The sequence below is a fragment of the Ammospiza caudacuta genome, chromosome 1, assembly GCF_027887145.1.
Source record: "Ammospiza caudacuta isolate bAmmCau1 chromosome 1, bAmmCau1.pri, whole genome shotgun sequence".
In the NCBI taxonomy this organism is placed as follows: Eukaryota; Metazoa; Chordata; class Aves; order Passeriformes; family Passerellidae; genus Ammospiza; species Ammospiza caudacuta.
The window spans coordinates 141,909,022-141,933,648 of NC_080593.1; the positions used below are offsets into that span (position 1 = coordinate 141,909,022).

At 38.7% G+C, this 24,627-nt stretch overlaps 2 protein-coding genes across 3 annotated transcripts in view; one reads left to right on the plus strand and one right to left on the minus strand.

The window, feature by feature from the left end:
• The window catches only part of COL14A1 (collagen type XIV alpha 1 chain), a 113,797-nt gene extending 112,485 nt beyond the window's left edge, over positions 1-1,312 (plus strand). The window contains exons 48-49 of the mRNA XM_058819564.1: positions 117-209; positions 300-1,312. Of these exons, the coding sequence (XP_058675547.1) occupies positions 117-209; positions 300-439 (233 nt within the window). The 3' untranslated portion in view covers positions 440-1,312. The remainder of the gene's footprint in view (positions 1-116; positions 210-299) is intronic.
• Positions 991-24,627, minus strand: part of MRPL13 (mitochondrial ribosomal protein L13) — a 30,564-nt gene continuing 6,927 nt past the window's right edge. The window contains exons 5-7 of one of the 2 annotated variants that reach the window (XM_058819574.1): positions 17,875-17,961; positions 17,434-17,555; positions 991-4,282 (exon numbers count right to left, since the gene is read on the minus strand). In XM_058819574.1, coding sequence (XP_058675557.1) covers positions 4,258-4,282; positions 17,434-17,555; positions 17,875-17,961 — 234 coding nt within the window. In that variant the 3' untranslated portion in view covers positions 991-4,257. Of the gene's footprint in view, positions 4,283-17,429; positions 17,556-17,874; positions 17,962-24,627 lie in introns of those variants that run through there. The other variant, XM_058819581.1, reaches the window with a different exon arrangement.

The window sequence follows — 24,627 nt, forward strand, 5'->3', positions numbered from 1 at the left end:
CATGATATAGAAATATATCTATATATAAAATGTCAATTTCCTAATGAATGCTTTAATTTTCTACTCCCCTTCTCCTGTGTTAACCGTATGAATACTCTTGGTGGTGGTGGGTTAAGGTGGATACGGTGAGCCAACTGATCAAGACATCCCAGTAGTGCAGTTGCCACATAACTCCTACCAAATCTATGACCCTGAGGACCTTTATGATGGTGAGCAACAGCCGTACGTAGTTCACGGGTCCTACCCCTTACCGTCCCCATACTCCCAGTCCTATCCATCACCTCATCTTGCTCAACCAGAGTTCACTCCTGTCCAAGAAGAGATGGAAGCCGTTGAGCTGAGGTCCCCGGGCATCAGTCGCTTCGCAAGGAGGATAGCCAAAAGGAGTGCCACGACCCCAGAACGCACAAAGGCAAACGGAAAAAGCCCCTCTCAATGAACTGCTTAAAAAAGGGAAACATTTTATGCACACCCGTGTTTGGCCTTTTGCCCCAGTGCCTCCTCACCTGTCACTGAAGATGTTTACAGGCTCTTATGTTAAAGGAGAAAAAAGTGTACGTGGCCAGTTGACACAACAAATAATGGTAATTATCTTGCATGCCAGAAGTTTAGTATGTTAGTGGGTTGGTGCTAGCTGATGATGAAAGGTCACTTGTAGATCTTTCTCTGGAGTACTGTTCCATTCACTCTTCAAACTGCATCTGAAAAATGCATCTGGCTAGGTGGTGTGTGTAGAACCATTCACAAAAGTTAATGTTTTGTTATCCAGTTTTTCTCAGCTGATTACTTTCTCTTTGTTTTGGATTAATTGCTTTACTAGCAGAGTAACCTGACTAAATCCACTGGAGAACAATGTATCAGGTGTCCTTGCACCCCAGTTATCATCCTTTTGTAAAGATTTCTTACATTACAGACCATTAACTCACCTAAAATAAATAAGCAAGAATGTTCTGTGGGAGCACACTGATAATTTATTGTGAACCTCTTTCCTTTCTGTTTTGTACGTAAATAAAAGTTGCAAGCTTTTGTATGGTAATTCTGTATTCATTTGATTTTTAACTCAAAACAATTGCATTAGACCTTCAGGGGACAGAATGTAACAAGAAGGAAATACATTTCCTGTTTTCAACACTTTGGGGCAACAGTTTTATTTTAAATGATGTAGTATAAACATTACTTAGCCTTATTTTTAACTTGTATATGGACAAGTGCAGAGAGTAACTGAGCTGAGGTAGGTGTATCAACTGTAGATGTGAGATTCCTCATGCCAACATGCCCAAGTCAAAAGACTGGGAGGTGTAACTGGGATGGCAACTTGGATCAGCTAACCAGGAGAGGAAGGCAAACCACCAACCCAACCACTTGAGCACAGAGCAATTCATCATCTACAAACAAGGTAAGTTAGAAAGAGACTCAATAAACACCTCTGAACAGCACTGGAGACTGAGCAAGATTTAGCTCAAGAATGGCCATTTATGAAAGCATAGGTTTGGAAGACTTTTTCACAGCCCTATACAGACATGGAGAGGCTGTCCTGCACATCTCAGGACCATCCTCCTGCTCATCCCTGACTGGAAGCAGGTCTAGTCATATTCTACAGTAAAGAAAAGCCTGTCAGGTATTGACTGCTGCCAGCAGCTCCCTTAGCTCACCAGGAAGAAGATGAGTGGGTACCTTTACTGTGTAATCTCCAATTGTCTCACCTGAAATTCAGCCTCATTAGTAGCACACAGGATTTGCACATGTAACTAGTAGGCTCTGGCTGGGGGCTGGATACCTTCCTAGGTTCTTTCTCTTTTCCCATTACTTCTTTCACCTCTGACTCCACCCATTTTCCTCGGTAAAGGTGATAAAAGTTGATAGAATATGAGTTTAATGTCATTTCATTACCTGCACTTGCATTTAAAATAGAAGGTAGAAAAGTATAATGTAGTTTATGGACTTTATTTTTTAGCAGCTTAACCCCACTTGACAGAACACTGAGGCCCCATGGCTGTCTTGGCCCCAAGCAGGTACCACAGCCTGGCACATGCAACTGATACTCAGAAGTATTATTAAAACTAAATACAGTAATGCCTGGGGTCACAGGGTTAATTTTAATTTCCCTGCTGGCACTGGCTGTGAACACCCATGGTAATTTACCCCAGCTGCAAGTTCCCTCTGCCCCTCCCTGGTTAGCCCACTCCCATCCATGTTCTACTGACAGCTCAGAGTTCTGCTTGAGATATGCTGACCTGCAGGTCCTGTGGTAGGGACAGAGAAGGTCACTGATGGAAAAAATCAGCTTTTTTTTTTCCAGCAATTCTGCCTGTTTTGTCTTTGGAAGACTTTGAGTCTCCTGCTAACAGTGCACAATACATTAGTCATGACTGGCTGGCCTGCAACACTATATCCAAATCTCAGGTTCTTTTGGGACTGCAGAGACTGATGAGACCACAGGGCAACACCAGGGACGTAGGGATACAGCATAATCACACTGATCAAAATAAGGCAATTGTTGATATCTACTCCATGAACATGAACAGCCTGACCAAACCCCTGAGGGTGCTTGTGGTGTGCAGTCAATGTCCCCTGTGCTGTGCCAGTCCAACAGCTCCCACACCAGTCCCCTGGGCTGGGGGAGCAGCTGGAAGCAGCACAGCACCCCCAGCTCACAGGAGTTTGGTGCTCTGGGCCTGAGGGATCCCCTGTGCTGCACACCTGCACAACAGGCTGCCACTGCCACCTCCTCCTCACACCATAGGATGTACATGGAGTCAATTAAACAAATGACTTGGGGAAAATAAAGTGGCCATAATAATTCAAATTTTATAACAATTTATATACTAAAGCACGAGATTCAATTGCAGTAGGTAATTTATTTTAACTTTCTATTTACTGTGCCATTTACTGGCACCATGCTGACCAGAATGCTGCTGGTATCATTAATCATATATAGTCACTCTTTATTAGAGTTCCTCTTTATTAGAGTACTCTTTATTAGGGTAGTAGTTACTCTTTATTAGAGTAACTAGTTAGTAATAGAGTAACTAACTAGTTACTCTGTGCTCTACCCAATTATAAAAATACTATTCAGGAATTGTTTGCCAAAAGAAGACTCATTCTGTCAGGATTTTCTCCAAAATCCAGTCTCAGAATAATCAAGAGTGTCTTTTTTCCAGACCACCTAAGAAAGTGAAGCTGCTTACTGAAGGATTCAGCACATGATGAACAGTTGATGCCACACAGATCTTACCAATAAACTGTGTACTACAGAAAAGAGCATTTACTGCAACCTAGGCCTTTCAAAAATACTTTCACTAGTTAATGCAGTGTACTAATTAACTTGGAAGTGAAGGCTGCACATTCACTAGGTGGGAATTTTTCCTGGGATAAGCCCATTTGAATGTCAAAGAAAGGCCCAATACCAAACCTTTATTTCATGTAATGAAATATGGTTATAAATAAACAACTGGTTTTCTTCCTGTATGATGCTTGTATGAAACAGATGTAGAACACTCAAATTCTCCTCACTAGACATTGTAAAATTTGGCACACAATGTACCAGCATTTCCTACTACACAGAAAACAACAGGTGCTTTACTTATCTCCAGAACACCTTTGGCTTGAGGGTTTTCAGAGCAGGAAAGCAGACAGGAATTTCAGGGAAGTAGCTTGCAAAAGTGAAGTGAATTTTAAGACTTTTTTTGCACCATTCAACACTTAAGTTTGGTTTCCTCATTTAGTTTTCATGATAAAAATGCTTCTCTGTTCTGCAATATATTCTTTAAAGTAGGTAAGGCATGTTCCTGTGACTTGAATGAAAATCAGATTGAGGCTGAAGGAGGAAAAAAGGAGAAGTATCTCTCTGTTGATCTGCCTTTAATACCTGTTATTTCAACAAGCTCTTTGAGGAAATCTGTTCTACACTGGGTTGTCAGCAATGAGCTACTTCATAGCAGTAGTCAGTGTATTGTTTCTGTGAGATGCAAGTACTCATTACAAAGGTATTCATTCTTTAATAACAGTATTAAATCAAATGTCATGAAAAAATATCAGATCATACAATACAGAGTACAGATGGCATTGACAAGATAATACCTAATCTTAGCTGTTTCAAATACAGTGATTTCTATAATCTTACCAAGCCAAATTTACTAACAGCTGTCAGAAACATTCAGTATAGAAGGGCTGACTGAGCCACACAGATGCTTCAATATTAGAAGAATTTTCTTTGAAGGAGGAGAGACACTCTTGATGGCACTTCTTTCATTCTTATTACTTCCTTCGAAAATCTTTAGGTCTGTGGGGAAAAAAAAAAGTATTTTAAGAAATGCATGTTCACTGCAGTGGTTTTGCTTTAAGGCTGTAGTAGCAGCCTCATCTAGTTTTATTTCCTCACTCTGGTGAAGTTTTTTTTGACTCAGAATATTTTATGGATTACACAAACAAGACAGAACAAATTAAAGATATTTACTAAGATCTCTAAGAATTTACAGACATCAGGACTAGTTGGTCACTCCTACTTTCCTAAGCAAAAAAAAAAGCACCTTGAACTGAATGCAGTCTCACAGGGCTTTAAACACAGACACTGATTTGGCTCCACTTTTAACAACTGAATAATCCATGGATAAGTTGGCAAGTTTTACTTAACAGCAAAGTCCAACACAACACTACTAAAATAGTTAAAACCAATGATTTAAAAAAACCCCTAACTTGAATCTTAGAAGTTCTGCAATCCCCTTTGCTTGGATGACAGATGTGGAAAACATTCAGATAGAAGCTGACTGCTGTTTGCAACCCTCTGTGATCTCCTATTCAGGCACATCTCTCTTCCTGCCTGCCTGCCATTCATCCACAGGCTGCAGGAACCACATTCTGCCTGAAACTGCACAGCTCAGAGCAGCTTATGGCTTTTAAAATGCTGAGTTTGCGGACTGGATGCACATCCACGTCCCTACCATGTCCTACAGAGAAGCTGCACATCCTGGACTCTGCCCAGTCACTCCCAAACTCCCAGCACAGGTCAGGGTCCCTGAGGTGCCCAGGACAGGCCTGGTGTCACCCAGTGCAGGTCAGGGTCCCTGAGGTGCCCAGGACAGGCCTGGTGTCACCCAGTGCAGGTCAGGGTCTCTGAGGTGCCCAGGACAGGCCTGGTGTCACCCAGTGCAGGTCAGGGTCTCTGAGGTGCCCAGGACACACCTGATGTTTGCCCAGCATGGAGCAGCCACCCCTCACAGTCCCCATCCCACACAGAGCTGCAGCCTGCAGGAACACAATGCTCCTCACTGCTCCTCTCATCTGAGAATCAAAGCAGCTTGGGGAATTCACAGGACTCAACAAGACAGGTATTAACAAAGGTTTTAGAGACATCTAAAGGAATACAGGCGAGATTTGCCATGAAGTTGAATGAAAAATTCTGGTATACAGGATAACCTGCAAACCACTAGAGTCACCATGTTGAATTTCCAAAGGCGGTACATTTTATCTGTAATTCAGCTCAATAATGGAAATGAAAAGCAGACAGCAATGGAAGCAGACAGCTTACTTTAAAGACTGAGAGTTCAAATGGCTGCTGAGATGCCTCACAGAAATCCAATACTTGTTTAGTCCTATGTTGCAGTTTCAGATTTTGCCAAGCAATAGCACTGCAAAGTGAAATCATCCACACAACTCTTGTATGAGCCCATAGGTTCTCACATGAAGCAAGTCTGGAATTCAGTTTGTGTTATTTCAAGAGTAGCATATAAAACTGTGTGAATTTTACAGAACAACTATAAAGAAGAGCTAGTGTTCATACTGTGATGAATCACAAAGCTGCTCTGTGCCCCATTTAAACAGCATATTCTGTATTAATATTTGGACTTGTATCTTTTGTGCATGACAGAACTGCTGCAAGCACCATATATGCTGTTTACATACTTGCTTAATGCTGGACTTGTTTGATGGTTGGTGTGTGCTGGGAAGCCAAATCACATTTCCTAGAATCCCAGACTTCAGTACTTGGAGATATTCATAGAATCAGAGAATGCTTTGGGTCAGAAGGGACCTTAAACATCCTCTGGCTCCAGCCTCTCTGCCATTCCACATTTTGTTACTCAGATCTCACTGCATGCCAGAATAGGTATTTCATTATATCAAACTGTTTGTAGAGTGGTAGGAGTATGGGATGTTGAAAAATTCTCAGCAGTGACTTAGAAGTTTTATCACTACATCCATCCTGGACAGGTGGACAGTGATGGAAGATTTCAGGCAACACAGCATGGCAAAGACATCTTTGTCTTGCAGCTTATAGTTATTACTCTGTCTTTAGAGAGACCAATCCATTCTCTTGTACATTGCTCAAAGGATTTTGCATTTTTCTATGAATGGCTCCCTTAAAAGTTCCATCTAGGGTTATGCTGGAGTGCTGCAGAACTACAGGTCTCACAGCACTTTGTTCTGGAGTGAAAATCTTTTTTCTTGCTTGCTTGTAATCTGCATTTCAATTTTAATGCTTATTGTCTTAAAATTTAAATGTATAAAAATGCATCAAACACTGGACTCTTAGTTTGCAGTCTTCTGAAGTTAATGAAGCTTAAAGACAGGATTTTCCACACTGAAACACTTGGGTGAACAAATACAAAAATTTTTAAAGCCTTTTCTATTGCCACAGTAGGCTTTTTATGCCCACTAGTACTTGGCTTTTGGACTGCTTTTGAAGAATTCTTGGCACCAGGAAAGCTAAGCCTTGGAAAACACTGCCTTTGGCAGGAGTGTTATAGGCATTTTGTCAGATGAAGAATATGAAGCCACAAAAATGCTGTCTACTCAGAGAGAATTATGAGCCACTTGTGAGCATCAATGGGTAACTGCTCATTGATAAGTGACACAAATCCATGTGAGAGTTTTCTTCTTTGATGGCAGTGCTTTTGCCTTTCCTCAGCAAAGGCCAGAGTTTATGCTCTCGAAACAAAGGAAATGCTATCTCCTAGAACAGACAGTTCAGAAATTCACCCAAAGGCAAGACTTCACATAGCTGCTTCTCCTCTGCTTTTTATTTTTAAAGTAACCTTCTTGGGAAAAAAAAGCTTTGCTGTATAGTGACAGGAGACTCCAAGACAAAGGGAAATGGGGGAATGTGGGAACCAATGTCTCTGCAATCTATGCTGAAACACAAACTATTATGGGTTCACTGAAAATATGCAATATTAGTCTGTGCAGCAGATGTCTGCCACCAAAATATGTAAAAAATATTTGTCTCACTAACATTTTTATACTCCACATAAAAAGTGTTAAGACAGTTCTGTGAGTTCTAAGCAAAATACTCAGCAAATTAAATCAGTAACTCATTTGTTACAGGAGGCCTCTCAGTGCTTCTCTCAACAAATAATTTACCACTGAGCAAGAGGCACTGAAGAGCTGGTCCTGAACTCTGATTACAGCTTTTCAATCTGTTAAAGCTGCCCAGGGAGATCATGGATTCTCTCTGAAGACACTCAAAACCCACCTGGATGCATTCCCTTGTAACCTGCTCTAGGGGACCTGCCTTGGCAGGAGGGTTGGACTGGATCACCACCATAGGTCCCTGCCAAACCTCACAATTCTGTGATTCCATAAATTTTCCCAATTTTTATCCATATTCACAGCTATCAAAAGAGAAATACAGCTGATGTAAAATGCTGACAATTCACAGCCACTGAAAGTTACAGAACAGATAAACCTGCACCTTTGTCCAGCTTCTAGGATCAGCCTTTGTGATGGAAAACAAAAAGGTCTTAGTGGTCCCCTCTGTAACTGGTAGAGAATTCCCCAAACTCGGCAGAATTAATGTATTTCATATAAATGTTGTCTTTTGATAATGATGCCAGCCCTACACTCTGCAGTGTTGAAAAAAAACAATGGACTGTGAGAGTTTTCTCATTTAGAGGAAAACAGTAACTTCTTTGCTCTGTACTCCACTTCATGAAATAAGACTGAGGTCAAACTAAACCCTAGAACATGAAGAAGTTCTGCCCTTCTTTATGGACTTTAAAGATGACTTGAAGAGGCTTGTGTCCTTGGGCAAAAACTTGCCATTGTAAGTTCTCTCTTCAGTGTCTCTGCAGATTTTGGAGTTACAGTTATGTTTTGAAAAGCACTGCAGAGTGTAGTGCTGGCATCTGTGTCATTAATTAATACTGAAATTTGGTGAACACACATGTGATTCCTAGCAACTCCAACCAACTCCAGCATACACACACCCCGTTGTGCAGCTGCATAAAACAAGGTTTTCTTTAACCTAGGTCAGTTCTCTGATTCTCCATTCTGTTGCCACACAAGCAGAATGGAGAGGCAGGAAAATTGATGGATTATTCTTAAAACTGAGCCCTATTGCCAGAAAAAATGCTCACTAAGCTATGACCTCAGCCTTTGAACATCTCAGATGGCAAACAGAAACTATCAGCACAAAAAGACCTACTTGCACATCTGCAACTATCATGGGACCCCCCACTTTACAGCACATTCAATATTCTTTTTCAGTGTGATGTGAAATATCCTCTTTCAAGGGTATTTTTCCTGTGGGGAAGGACAGGACAGAGACCCTCTGCAATAGTTTAATGTGTTCAACTCTCAACTCCTGGAGTGAATATTTATTTCAATCAGTTCTGAATAGACTTGCTGCACAGCTCCATCTTTATTAAATTCTTGTCAGCACATTCCAGCACTGATGTTTCCCTTTGCCTAGCAATGCTTTGTGGAGGTAAAACAGCCTCAGAAAAAATAAAATAAGGGGGGTGTGTGTTACTCTATGAAGGCCAAATCTAAGTAATCACTAGTCTGTGTTATAGTACAACTAACTTGATTTCAAAAATATACAGGACAACTTCACCATCTTATTTCTAGGCAAACAAGCTAAAACCTTGTAGCATCTTAGAGCAGACAGGTTAGCATTACTAACCTCAAAGAAATAATAAAGGTACGGCAGCAGAGTTATATATACTGTCTATTCTAGACATACAGCAGTTATTTTACAATGTAGACGATATTTAAAAAATAAATCTCTTCACTTTTAATTACTCAGAATACCTCTTCAAAACTATGTATTTTAATCCAAATGACTTTGTTTCTTAGAACTTCTAAATGCACTGGGATTAGCTATTACAATATAATTTGTAGTCAACATTGCCCTTCCTTCTTCCAAAAGAAGTGTCACATCTCCCTAGATTCTTCTATTGCATGCTGCTAATAAACAGCATTGATAACATGACCTTATCTTCTTTCAAGCTCAAAAACCCTGGATAGCCATCTCTCCACAATCCCTACTCACAGGCCTTTGCTGTTACACTGCATTGTCTAGGACTTTTCAAAACAAGTTTTATGAAGTCAAATCTCATGGAATTGTTGCAGTCATTTGTGTGCTTGCAAGCCTGTGTTAATGACTGCTAATGGTTTCAAACCTGCCTCTGCTGAGGAAGCTCTGTCTCAAATTGCAATTTTCTCTTCACCTGTGGGCAATCATTGGAGCACATGACCCAGAGTTCCCTGGAATTTCTGCACTCTCAGCAGCAGTAATAAGGAGTGTTCAGAAAACATTTTGCATCAGCACTGCAAAAGGTTGGTGCCTTGAGGCTAACTAATGCCACAGGTTAACACAGTGACTGAGATGAGAGACGTGGTACAAGAGTAAAATTTGAAGAGTATATGCTTAGAATTCTGTTAAGATTTTAGTGCTTCCATGAATGAGAGAAAGCACACCAGATGCATGAAAACCCCCTTAAAATGAATAACCATCATGTAGGAAAGGCACATCCATCTCTTCTACTCACAGTCTGTACAACACTTTGTATGACCTGAAAAATTAAATGTGTGGTAGGATTCCCATTTGCATAGGTTATTTATCAAAAACAAAACCAAAAAAGTATTGGTCTTAACTCACAGTTATCAATATGTCTTAAGAGTAACTCACCCCAGAGGGTTTTAGGTCTGTGGCTGCTATGTTAGCTTTTTTATCCAGCAGCCTTTTTTCCCCTTTTCCCCATCCTGTTTCCTGAACAGTGTAGTGTTCCTCAAAAAGCTGAAGGAGACTTCAGCATGACTGTGTAGTTTTACAGTTCTCCCTGACTTTCTTATACAAGTTTCAAGAATTTTAAGAAACAACAAGGATAAAATCTCTCCAAACTTGGCTGAAAAATTAGAACAAAGAAATAATTGGTATTAAAGCACTTCTAACCTACCCTAATTTTTAAAGTATTTAACAATATCCACTAGCTCATAAAGGTCTCATTTAGGGGAGTTTATAAACAACACTGTTTTGAATGGATGACAGATTGGGGAAGACCAATTAGTGAAAAGATTTTGTGGGCTGATCATCCCAGTTACTAGCCCTCAGCCACTCTGAACCCATTACTCTCTGCTGGCAGGCACACTCAATCTGCATTACTGTGATGCTCTTCTCCATAATTCTGGAAATCACCATCACAGGAATGTGGAATTATTGCTAACTGATGACAGAAGTCTGCTTACACAGAATGGTTCTATGGCTCATCTTTCATATCTGCTTATTAAGGGCAATAGGTGGCTTTTAGCCTTTTCTTAAAACAAAAGGTTCCAAATAATTTGGTTTTGTTTAAAATTAGCACACAATACACACAACATGAAATCTGTTGTCTATCTGGCACATATTTTAAAGTTATTTTATTAATAAACTATAAAATTTTGAGTATTGAAGTTTTTTTTTAATAGAAAAACTTCAACACACAGACAAAATTTACTGTAAATTCTGAAACAAGAGGAATGTATGTATTTTTCAGGAACACTGCAAGTTGTGCCAAAGTCAATGCTATTAGGTAAGGGGACTATAGCTAGAGGGGATTTCTGAACACATTTCATCTTTTTCACTAACCACACTAGTAAATCAAAACTCAAGGATCAGACATTGCTATCATTCCCTGGAAAACCACATTATGTGGTTATACTCAAACACCAACAGTTTGGTGCTGGGGTGGTGGGGGGGAGAAGAATCAAGAATCATTCTTCTTACTCAAGGTGCACCTATTATCCCATGCTAGCTCTATGCCTCTGGTAAAATCATCAGTGAAATAGCTAATGATATTTCAACTATCACTAAATTTCCAATTCACACTGTGGCCTATTATCAACCCTCAATTCCTCTGCTTGGAGCACAATTACTGTTTCCATGTTAGTGTTGTTCTCATGCAGACTGTTGTCTTGCCTAAAAAGCACTTCTACAAGTATAACTTATTTTGCCTGGAGAACAAACAACAGTAACAGAAGCTGCATTTTGTAACAAGAGTAACAAAAGGTGATACTGCTATGACAGTGCAGCTATAGTGACTTATCCTTTTATGCAGAAACAAAACTTAAGATGTATATTTTGTGGTTTTCAGGTGCAACTTGTTTGCTTTTTTCTGCATAAAAGTAGCACTTGTTGTAATTTTTAAAAATGGTCCTTAAATCAAGTTATCTGATATGCATTTTGGTACTCTGAGTGAAATGAAGAATGGCTTATTAAAATTTAAAATAAAGTAGTTACAACCTCAGTTAAGAAAAATTGATCTAAGCTTCTTTAAACTTACTGTAATTCCCTGAATTTGGCCTTGCTTATATGAATTCTGTCTGCAAAAATATTAAAGATAAATCAATGGAATATACTTGTAAGCTTCATCTTGTTAGGATGATGCTTTTTGAAAACAGAAGGTTACTTTTTTAGTGATACATTCTGCTAAAAACTATAGGGCTGCATACAGAGCAGCACTGTACACTCGGCTTTGGACAAAGAATTACGTTATTCTTCAAATAAACAGAGAAGTGGGTGAAGGAATAGTGAAATATTTTCCAGACTTACTGTCAGCCACAGAAGTGAAAAAAGGAAATCTAGACATTTATAAAAGTGATTAAAAATTAATCTAACTCTAATTTCATCTGGGCAAGCAGTTCAACAGTATCATATACAACCATTCTCCTACTCCTTGTCAAATTTCCATTGATTTAGTTTCTATTCTCACATATGAGATAAACAGGTTTTAAGGGAAAGGGAAAGTAGCTTTGGAACTTTATTTTTGTGAGCCTCTTCAGAAAGTACAAATAAAAGGGCCCAGTTACCCATTTGTTATCTCTTACCTTCAACTCTTGTTTTAGAAACAACCTAAGCTGCCCCCAGGTAAAGAGTATGAGAATCAGGAGCACTGATCTGTTTTAGGCATGCCAGAGAAAAGCCAGTAATTGAGTTCAATAGGCTAAACAATCTGAACATGGATGCACTGGATTTTTAAGATGACTGAGTTACTGACCCTTCTTGATTAGTGTCCAGGTGCTGCCTGCAGCTAAAACCTAATGAAGAGGAGAGCAATTTTCTTCTTAAGTACCTGTGTGGCTTTTTGCACAGGAATTTAGATCCAGTTCTGGTAGTCTGAAATGTGGGACTTGCTTACCTCCAAATCTCCTCTTAAATGAACACAAATCTGCTACACAAAATTCTGAGACATTTTATACCCTCACTAATAAAAAAACCCCAAAATTTACCAGTGATAGTTACTAGATTTGATTGGGGATTAATGATCTCCAGTTAGTTCATGTAATTTCTACCAAGAGGCAAAAAGGCCACAGAAAATGAACTGCCAGAGGGACTCCTCAAAGAGTACATTGGAACAGAACTGGGCTGGATTGGCAGGATAGCTTTTTCCTAGTTTATACAGTTTGTTTTTTAGGAAAAAGTAAGACTGGCTGCAGTCTTTTACAGAAGTTTGTGTGGGCCAAGTCTTCTCTCAACACTGCTACATGCTAGGCCTGCTTTGTGAGAGAAGATGAGCACTCAAGTTGGAGGGGGAATACTTAGCCCAAGATAAAAACCAAATATTACCTAGTGAGGCATAATATAAAACACAATACAAATCCTAAGAAGCTGCAGACACACTCTAAGAAAATGACACACTCTAAGAAAATGACTGGAGAAATTTAATTTGGTACCAAATTTTTAAAGGCTAATAAATAAACTTGAGATGGTTCTTACAAAAATGGCTCAAGACCTCACCATCTTTAGAGATGGCTTTATGGCTTTCCCTCTGCTCTTCTCAGGGTAACTAGAGTGATCACTCTTTTCCTTTATTTTACCTCATACGTCATTGTAGGGAGAAAAAAAACATTATAAACTTAGTAAAAACTGCAAGTTATAATTTGTAACACAGCAAATCGCTGGGAATACTCCAAAGGTAATTTCTCTATGCAATATAATGTGGAGTGTCTTTTGGTGTCTGCTCCTCATGAAGTTATCAGAAGAAATTAAGAGACAAAAATCCTAATAAAACCTGTTAGCACCTTGCACATATAAAAGTACTGTTTAGAACATCCTTTCAGGCACATAATCAGGATATCTCTGGCTTCTTTTTCTGCTCAATTACTACATTGCAGAAATAATGCATGTAACTAAAACCAGAAACTTGCGCTAGAAATTGTAGAATAGTGCAAGATAATTACTGCTGCAGTTTTTCTAAGAAAACAGAAAAGGAAGTGGTGGCTGAAAGAATTTTTAACCCAAAAGCTTTTCTGTTTACCAGTGCCCATTTGTTCCCAGTGCCTGGGAACATCACAGGTGGCTTCTGGTTGCTTGAGCCTGGCAAGGCAAAACTGGGGAGGAACTGGAGTGGCAGAATATGTAAGAGGATTATCAGAGCCATCTGCAGTTCACAGGCATCCAATATGCTTGTGTTTCACCACCTACAAACTTCTGTCTGAGAACACTGTGATTTTCTGCTTTCAAAGCCACAGAGTGCTGCTGATGAACTTCCAGGAATCTGTGTGCCATGGCATGGAGATGACAAGCAGTGTCAGTACTGGGACCCTGCCTAAGCCATGCTGCTTGGCTGAACAAAACCATGGCTTCAGACCAGGCTCTGCAACTCCCTGCCTCAAAGCAGGATGTACAGATGGGGGCAGAAATCAGGAAAGTTACTCAGAAATATAAACATTAAGAAAGTGTTTGGTTTTCAAAAAGCAATTTGCAGAGTTTACAATATATCAAGTTTTGAAAACTTCAGAAGTGTGGAAGAACTTGTTCCCCCAAGGCCAAGCAAGCAGCTGTCTGGCCCGAGGGGAGCTCCTAGGAGGGCTGGCAGTGGACCAGGCACTCAGTCTGCACACCAGCACCAGCCCAAGCACACTCTATGCAATCAGACAGCTCTGCTTTCTTAAGGGAAACTCCCAGGAATGCATCCATCTCACTGGAACAACACAGGGCTGCTGTTTCTGGTAACATTCTTATTTAAATACTTTTGAAGTACAATTTCCTGCCTTTAAAATTGTCTCAAAACACATATATACCCAGACAGTTAAACAACTTTCAAATGGTATATAACAGGAAAATGTGCCCATGAATCTGATGTATCCTTGCTTTCAAGGAACAGAATTGTTTGCTTAGTCATATGTACTTGGTGAATTCTGTGATGATTTCTGTTTAAAACTCATTTAAAAGACATACAATCTGAAATTTCAAACACATTTGAAATAAAAGTTTCATTCACAGTACAAGATCAAACTCTGTCAAATGAACTTGTTTTTGATCTTTTTCACCTTGAAATATGTCTGGAACAGACATAATTTACTTTCCTGTATCTACATGGTTTTCTGTCCCACTTACTTCAGACCTCTCCACGGAGGATCTAAGTCAGAACCTCTGCACAAGTTGGAAAGCCAGTTGGCTCCAATTAGGAATAAAAGGAAAGAATGCTCAAGGAAAGCTTCTCTGACCAGGAATATCCAGACTTTGAATTCTCCCCTTTCATGGAGCAGGATCCCTCTTGATGTCCTGTCGTGGTGGAAGGAGAGGTGATGGGAATGCTTACTACTGAAAACCTAACGATGTGCTGGGTTTCCACACCTGCAATTTCCTTAAAACTATTTCTCTATTTTAGTGTCCCACTTGCACACTGTGTCTTTCTCTGTGGTGGGTCAGTCTCCAACTACCAGCACAACAGCCTTTAAAGAACCCTCTCTAGCAAGACATTTTAACACAAAATATAGCAAAAATTTCCAATAACATTAGCAGCACTGAGCACATTCTTCACATTCCAAATGAAAATTTACATTATTATTTCAAATTAAAAAGAAAAAGGGTATTTTCCCCCCAATATTCGTAAATTTTCACATAAATTCAGCTATTTACATTCATTCCCTATTATCTATCCTATGTCTGGCTTATATACAGTAAGGTACATTTCTTGAGTATAAGTTTTAATGTAAAACCTCAAAGATTAATTTTTTACTCATAATTGTGTTTATCTGTATTTATAGACTTACAATCTGTATTTACAGACTTAAATACCTTTAATTAAGCTCTGCTTTTCATTTGATCTTTTCCCTTAAAGCATACAGGTATCTTAAAGGGCTAATATCAACTATTTTTTTTCTGTAGAAAGAAGCTGAACCATTAACCCTGCCTCCCTCTCACTCCTCCCTTTTCTAATCACTCTCAGAGATATTTCATTTCATTTTGAGCGTCTTCTCTTTGGTAATTAGGTTGGTCACCAGGCTCAAAACTTCATGGAAGATAAATAATAATTAAAACCAAAAGTCACATAAGGCAGGAAGAATCTGAATGCCAGAGAATCAAAATACACTTTCTCATTCAGACAGGAAAAACATTACTATTTTTCCCATTACTTCATATTGGAAACTCTTCCCAAGGTCAAAACTGGTAAAAAATTGAGCTGAAGGTTAAATTAAAATTTATGTGACACCAACAATGGCCTGGTTGCAGGCCAGGACAAGAAGCCAAAATCACACCAGTGATGAGCCCCGCAGTTAGCAGAGAGATGGAAGATAACCATCTTCATTCTTCTCCCTCTGCTAGATCTTACCAGCTCCTGGGAGCATAAAAGCAGGTGGGACAAAAGTCTGACACAGCAAGGGTTAGGTGTGTCTCCAAGCCTTTAAATGTGGCTCTAGATGGAGAAGTTGGTTGAAGGGAAACTTCTGCCCCAGTCTCTACACTCAAGAGCATTAAAATTCTCCCAAACTCCCATTTGTTTTTCCCTACCCCACCACCTCCATGTTTCTTTAACATTCTCTCACTCATTTTACACCCAGTATTCTGTTCCTCTCAGGCCCACCTATTCCCTGGTTTTTCTCACCATAATACCCACTTGAGCTCCCTAGCTCTCCCACAGGAGAAGCACTGAGCTGAAAGCCTCCAAATCTGCTAGATGATTTCCAAGGCAGTTGCACTCCCCAGCCCCCATAATTTGCAAGGAGTAAGATTGTATATACAGAGTGCAGTTACCAGCAATCAATCCAGATGAGACTACAGAGGACAGAAAGATACAAAAAAGAGGATGCTTATTTTCTCTGTGGTTTGGATTCCTCCAGAGGGATTGTTCCAAGAAATTATGGGAGGGGAATTCTAACTGCAGGAGTGTTCTTACCTGCAGATTTTCCCCAAAGTTAATATGCTGACATGAAGATATTACAAAACTTAGTTTGACAGCAATGACTAAATTAGATGGCATCAAGTTCATCTGTCCTCTGCCACACACACCTGCAAATCAACACAGTTAAGGTGGCCCAGTCCTAAGAAGATGAACTATGGTAGTGTGTGGGGACAAAGAAATGCATTTTAAAAGCTATGTCAGCACAACTCTATTTCCTTTGACAATACAGACATTCCCAATTAGTGAGCTAAAACTAAGTGCCAGCTCCTCATTCAAGCTAAATTATTGTGGAGAACCTGTATCAGTTTTCATACTAAAGACAGTTACAGAAGACTATAGTACACCATATAACAGGAACAGGCTTATCAGCTTTACTGTAGTGTACTGCAGAATTCTGGTCAATGGTGCAGAATCTAAACTTCTTCAGGGCTAATCCACAGAAATCTCATAGAAACCAGGAGGTCTCAGGAATTTCAGCTCCATTCAGTATTGAGGATAAAAGCAAATACACCAAGTTTTACCACTGACATAGGTTAGAAGTCAAAACTGATCTCCCCGTTTCAGCTCAGAAAAAGGTGCAATGTATTTGCTGGATTCTGTTCCTTTGAACAGACACTGTAACACAGAGGTGCTTCCATTACACAGAATGGATGCAGACATATTTTAGTATTATCTGAGGTGAGGAAGTGATTTTTAATAAGCTTTTGAAAGTTTACAGACCTGAGTGGCATTTCCTTTGGCTATGGCTAACAGTTATGCATTATAGAGCACATCCAACTCAAACCAGGTAATGAAGGTTTTTTACTTTCTTCATTTTGATGAAGCAGGGAGTTGAAAACATAACATTTTAAGTAAAACTGTTCTTATAAAAAAAAAAACCAAACCAGAAATAGAAAATTTTAGCAACCATTGCTCTTTGCTTTACTGACCTCATCTCTCAAAAAAAAATTTCCTAAAGAGAAGAATGACTACTTTTTCTTAGTAATAATGTGGGAGCCTATATAATACATATTCAGTCAATGTGTCCTCTTAAAAAATGTAAGATACTTACGGAGTCCAAACCTTCGGAAAGGCAGCAATTTCTTCTGGTGTATATTCATCCAACCTCTTGGGGACTGCACGTGGCTGAGGAATCTCTTGTAGAAGGTTCTTCTCTATATCTTCTGGAATAACCTGAGACAGGGGAGAATAGTCTTAACTACATGAATGTTTTACAAACAACACCCCTGCCCACAAAGCCAGACCAAAATTTGTCAATAGTACTGCATTCTTCATGATAAGTGTTTGACTTAAATACACCAATCTCATACATCTTGAATCTCTGTGAAATAATATGGAAAACACCCCAACTACATATAAATATATCTATATATAAAAAAGAAGTGGGATTTTTCTTTTCATTTACTTGCTTATGACACGGGTGCTATTGTAAACACTCCCTCTTCACCTCTATACAGCACAAGGATGAAAATGTAACTGCATGGCTACTCACATCTTCGGGGAACAGGTGTAGCCTCTGCATCAGAGTTCTTCTCTGAAGGTTTTTTGGAAGCATTCTATAAACAGCCAGTTTAACAATCTGAGGAAAGGTAACATAGTAACAAATAATCAGGGAGGTTACCCATAACATGAAATAGATTAATAGTGTTTCCATCTGTCCACACTGTTCATCATTGAAGCTCTTAGTGATCCTTCAGCCTGAGGAATTCTGGCACCACATTCAGAAGGAGCTCTAGACTTAAATTTTAAAAAAAGAAATAGTTATTCCTTGTCATATATACACTTATTTTAAGACTCATGTAGAAAATTTCAGTTTAGAAAGTTAAGAGCTATATTTAGCATTTTTTGTGGATGACTGTGCATGATCTTCAAAGAATTGAAAAGCTTGTGGTAACTCTGTATTTTCACATTTACATACACACATTGTTTAGAAAAAAAAAAGTGCTTAAGCGAATTTCCCAAGTGCTCCCAGCAACTAGTTTAACAGTGTAATTTGATGTGTTTAAAACACTTTTATAATTAATGCTTTGTACCTTCAGCAAAGCTGACATACCAAAACACAGCATTACAAACTTACTATTTATATTTATAACCCTTGCTATTAGTTCCAGATGAACAATCTCACTTCTAAACATCAGGAACGAATAGAATTTGTACATCCACTCTAGATGATGCTCATTGTAAAGTAAACAAATTTCAACAGGATTTTCTCTTGGACTCTAGCAAAGATGCCTTTTATTTAAATACAAACCACATTGTTATGGACTTCATCCAGAAGGGGAACATTTGTAAATGTAAAATAATTTTACATTTACAACACAACTGCAGGAGAGAGAAAAGGTTTCATGAAGGACAGCAAAGCACTTAGAACTAGACCTACGCGCAATTTTCTTAGTAAAATGTTTGCTCCAGGACACCTGGATACAAACTAGCTCCAAATCCAAAACCACCCAGGCATGCTTAAGGCAGCACCAAGCTCAAGCCAATAAACCACACTGAAATGCAGGGCACTAAGCACAAAATTCGCAGGCACCTGGATATTTTCCAAAGTGTATTGAGCAAAATAACTTATTTTTATAAAATTAACTAAAGGGTTCAATTGAAATTTTAGAGACAATCACCAAGTTCTCAGGTGGAACTTAAGATTTTCAGGTGTTATGCAGCCAGTACCATAAATCTGTGGACAAATGCAATGAATCAAGATGACAGGAGAAATACAGCACGCCATGCAGATTAATATACAGTTTTGATACCTTCTCTAATAAAAATTAATAAGCATGTATTAAAAATCAAAGATGAAAACTAATGCTTTTTAGGGATAAAAGTTATTCATGCTTGTAGAACAAACTATAATTCATTTAGGTCAGTATACTATGTGTTCTGTGACTACAGGTCTTGATAAAAGATCTGTCCCATCTTTTCTGTAAGCCCCCTTTATATACTTGGAAGGCCCACAATAAGCTCTCCCCAGAGTCCTTTCCTCCCTAGGTTGAACAACTCCAACTTTTTCAATTTCTCCTCCTAGGAGGGGTGCTCCATCCCTCCCATCATTTCTGTGGCCCTCCTCTGCAGCTGCTCCAACACATCCATGCCTTTCCTGTGCTGGGGCCCCAGAGCTGGACAGGGTGCTCCAGGTGGGGCCTCAGCAGAGTGGAGTACAGGGGGAGAATCACCTCCCCCACCCTGCTGGCCATGCCGCTTTGAAAGCAGCCCAGGATTCTGATTTACTGCAAGGTCATTAGTCCAGCTACAGAGCAGAAGGCTAAACAGGGAGCCAGGACACAGAAGGTAGCGCTGGAAAAATTCCTTCATCTTAACTTCTGCCTCAAAGACTCCTCAACAAGCCAAAATAAATCCAAACCCAGCTACTGGAAAGACCAAGTTTACATCCAACTTCTTGCCCAAAATTCTGCCTACAGCGACAACTCCACTTTCACTGCTGTGGTGTCAAGTCAAAAAAATCAGTAAAGCACAGGCTTAAGTTGTACAGATTGCTTTTGCACCTTGAGTAAGGCTGTGTCACAGAAAAGGCAGATCCAACCAACAATACCTGCAAGGTGTTAAGTAAGGGCTCTTCTGTTACCTGAACATGCTCAAGTTTTACTAAAAGTAAACCAACCCTAAATAAAAAAGTATGGATCTTCAAATCTGCTACTGAACTCACACAAAACCCAAACTCAGATTCCATGCTCCCTGAAAACACACATTAGAACATGTTGTTTCTTTCAGGAATTAACAATAAAAAACCCTTTTTTTACATGCTTGTAATACACTTCTAATAAAAGAAAAACCTTACAGCTTTCTATGTCATTATGCTTACTTTGAGCTATTAAAATAGCAAGAGTTTAATTTTACATGAAAGTTAAAAAAGCTAGTGTTTTCTGTGGAATCTCAGACTGGCAGAGAGCTCTACCCACACACAGGTCTCACTGCAACCTTGATCTTATTTTGAAATTGATTAGCACAGCCTAAGAGTTTATTCAGTTATTCATGGACTCTCACTGCCTCCTCCCCCACTACTTTATCTTTAGTACTGGCAATGTGTAAAATTCCACATCCTCATAAATACATAAAATTCCATATCCTCATAAATACTTATTCCTAAAGACCATAACTCTTTCTCCATCAGGTAAAGACATCCACCATCAGAAGCACACAGCCTCCCCAGTGTTAGTATTTGGGGATTTTTACACTACAGGGATGCTGTTTGCCCTGTTTTTTTTTGAATTACAAAGTTCCCACTGGCTCTAATTGCAATTGTCATCTTGAATATTGCAATACCTTTTTTTCAGTTTGGCTAATTTATACACTTACAGCATAGACATGGTCTCAGTAACACAGTTATATGACACTATTCTTTTAGTTTCCAATTTAAAGGGCTAATTAGAAGGAAATCAATCAGAAGGCAGCTGTATTAAAACCATTGCACTTTCAGTCCCTTACAACTATTAATACATTTTATGAGTACAAATAAATTAAAATGCATTTATTTGAAACACTGTGAGTCCCAAACATTATAATTTTTGTGACAAACTTTGGCTTATGTGCTACTAGTACACTATGTCTGGTGGAGACGAGTTCTGAGAAAGATTCTTTGCCAGATAAAACATACTGTAAAGATGGAAATCAACAGAGCAATACCACTCCTAGCACTGAGAAGCACACAATAATTGGCTGAATTTCCAGAAGAAAGTCTACCCTAACAGCTGAATTAAGTCCAATAATCAAGAGGAAGCAACTCTAGAACATGGGAAGGACACAGTGCTCCAGAGAAAACAAAGTGATTAATTACAGGGCATACCAAAATAACCCTAGAAGAATTTCAAGATACAGCAGTTACTTGGAGGTACAGTTTGGCACATCTTCCTTCTACCAGTCCATGGTTTTCAGTTCTGTATACAATATTGTTTTCACCCACACATTATAAAATACAACACAAAGAACTTTCTACCTCTGACAGTTGTGCAAGTAGTACAACTTGTACAAGCAAGAGTGAATTTACTCAATACTACCATAAAAATAATTTGGTCGCAGACAAATTAAACTTCATGCACATGGATGTAATTTGGCTTTCCACTGCTGCTTCCACTTAACAAAAATGTGGAAGCTTAATGTTTTCTTTAAATTATTAACTTGACTCAAAAATAAGGAATGGATTAAGACTTTTTAATACAAGCATTTATTTTTGTGTCCTATGAAGAGAATGACCAAGTCAGTTCCAAGACTTACTCAGATGACCTAGAGGTTTTGAGATAGAATGTTCTCCTCCTCATGCAACACTAACTTGTGTGCCTACTAATCCAGTCTTTGAAGTTTTGTTCTACTTAATTAAAACACACTACTCCCTTGTAATAGAAAAAAATGCTACTCCTTCTAGTGTTTCAGTAACTGACTTCTAGCATGTACATATTATTCTAGCAACTATCCCTTACTAATGGAAAGAAAATAAATTCTCAAATAGCAACAGCAAGATTTAACTGTGCTTTCTGTCTGAGCTTTTCTTCAAAAGCCCATTATTAGGCAGATATAATGGCAAGTCTTTACATGCAAGCAGTTGCTAAAGGGCATTCAAAAGGAGAATTAGAACATTTTAAACCCCTTCACATCAGTGCCAGCAGCTGAACAAACCAAAACCTGGACACCCCTGGAGGCTCCCTCCCAGCACATTTCCACTGAGCCACCCTGCTTCACTTAATAATCTTCCCTAGCAGGTAACATTCACTCTGAAAAATTATTGCCCATTATTTCTCTGTCACAGGCAATACAGCCTCTGAATACTGCAAAGGTCAATCCTCTCACTGAGCATTTGGTCTTAACCAAATGCAATTTCTTCTTTTTCTTTTCTGGGGTCAAGTTTCTGATGCAGTCAGAAAAAAAAAATTAAGCTGAGTTTTGCCTACCTTTCAAATCACAAGTCAGAGAAAAACTGATTGAAAACTCTGTCCTCACATGATTACTATATACTTCTGCTGATTAGATCTGACAACATTATTTTGCAGGCATTTAAATGAAAAGTCTTAAGATTTTCCCAGGATTTTTTTCAGGTAATCTTTGCTCCCTCTCAAATCTGAGATTTAAAACTACATCTTTTAATCTTTCTGTATCAAGTACCTAGAAGTCTAATTTTGAAAGTGCAGATCTCATGCCAATCAGCAGTTTTGCAGCTAAATAAAACTTCTTCAAGTTTTTTTTTTAAAGTCAAGAAAATCCCAAAGCTCTATGCATTCCAAACAACTACACCTCAAATCCCAAGGCTTACCTGTTTCCTTTATTTTCAAAAGATTGTCCTGGCAAAGAAAACACCCCAAATCCTTCAATCAGTTTTTTTTTTGCAACCTCCAATGGAAACCAATGCTGCCTGCCCACTTATATCCTAAGAGATTATTGCTGCCATACAGAATACCAACATTATATTAACCTGAAGAACAGAGTGGCTGTTTTGAACTACAGCAACAAAGTTTCATGGTGCCCCTAAAGGATATATTTTATAGTTTTGCTTATGGGTGGTCCAAGAATTTACATTCAATCTAAGTCAGAGAAATGTGAACAAGCTGTTTTTTTTTCTTCAATAAGCACTTCTTAAAGTAGCCCAGCCAAGTTCATTAGATGAGTTCTATTCTCTGCTATTTTGAAGAAGAGCAGACAACTGAAAACAGTAGAAATTTTAGACAGATTCAGAGACACTCCCCTCCTCATGTCTCCCAAATGAACTCACAAGTATTTAAGGTAAAAATGTGCTAGACTATGTACTTTTGTACTTTTTAAGGTAAAAATGTGCTGGACTATGTACTTTTGCTATCTTTTTGTTAACATACTCATTTTCACACTTGCATAAGCACAAATTTTTCTGAAGTGCTGAAAACCTTGGCAAAATGAACAAGGAATGTTAAGTTAAGCTCTACACGAAACACCAACTACATAGACTTCTTTCTGCATTCACTGTCCCATATTAACATGGAAGATACTTAGCAATGGGAAAAAAAAAGTAGTCTTTTTCTAATCTCAGGTACAGAATCATACCTCAGAGATCAGACACGTGATTGGACAGGTGAAGTTTTTTATTCCTTTCAACAAAGAAAAGAAGTTAACACTGCTTCGAGTAGGAAGTTGGACTAGAGATTTCCTCAGGTTCTCTTCAGTCTGAATCATCCTATGGCCCTCTGAAAAAAGGCACATGTAAATTCAAATTCAGCACAAACCCTCTGAAGCACTAACTACCACCTGCAAGGAACATAAAGCTCCAATATTAGTAAGATAGATACAAAGAGGTCAGCCCTCACAAAGTGAGAATATCACTTGGTGGCACCTTAGGAAAGAGCTAGAAATGTTCAGGGATGATACCACAGTAACCTTATCTGAATTCTGACAACTGTACTTACAGCATTCAGCCTCCCATGTAAGCATAAACTACAGCATTTTGCATCAAATTACTCATTACAATCTTTATAACCAGCCATTAGCTGTGAAGCAGGTTTTCCTAAAACACTCTGTATACTAGAAACAAAACTAACAGAAAAATATTTATCTTGGGGATTTGCATGTTAGAATTGAGATATATGTAAATAAAGACAGTGCTAAGCATTCCTGCAATCCTACTACATACACACACACTCAAGAAGTCTTATATAAACTGAAAATAGTCAAATCCATGGCAAAATCTCTATGTAGCACCATGGAAGTTTACAACATCTTTTCCTTGGAAATAGTCTCTTCCATTAATTTACTGCCTTAATTTCTGTAACAGCACTATTTCCAAAAGCAATGATGACTCATCCTAATGAACACTACCAGGATGAATTAGCAGGAGGCAGAAAGTCCAAGGGAAGAGTAAGAGCAGTAGCCTCCAGGATGAAAGTAACACTTTAGAAATGAAGATTCAGATGCCACAGGAAGATACAGCCTGCTTCCTACAATCTTCCTAATTCCATTGGCTTCACAGGAAGTGAATTTAATGTGATTAAAACAGAAAGGAAGTGAAAGTGATTTAACAAGTCTCCATAATAATTATGTGTCATTTAGATTATGATTTGAAGATGCATATGTTGCTTAGGCTGATGTAGTACTACTTTTTCAGGTTTTAAAAGCTGGTTCTAAAAATAAAACCTGCTAATAAAGCATCATCATGATTTCCATTTTTGTCATATCCCAATGCATTTCACAACAACACAATTTAACTAGTAAACAAATGTTTCCAGCCACAAAACCCCATTACAGCCACACATACAGAATATATTGTGCCAAATTA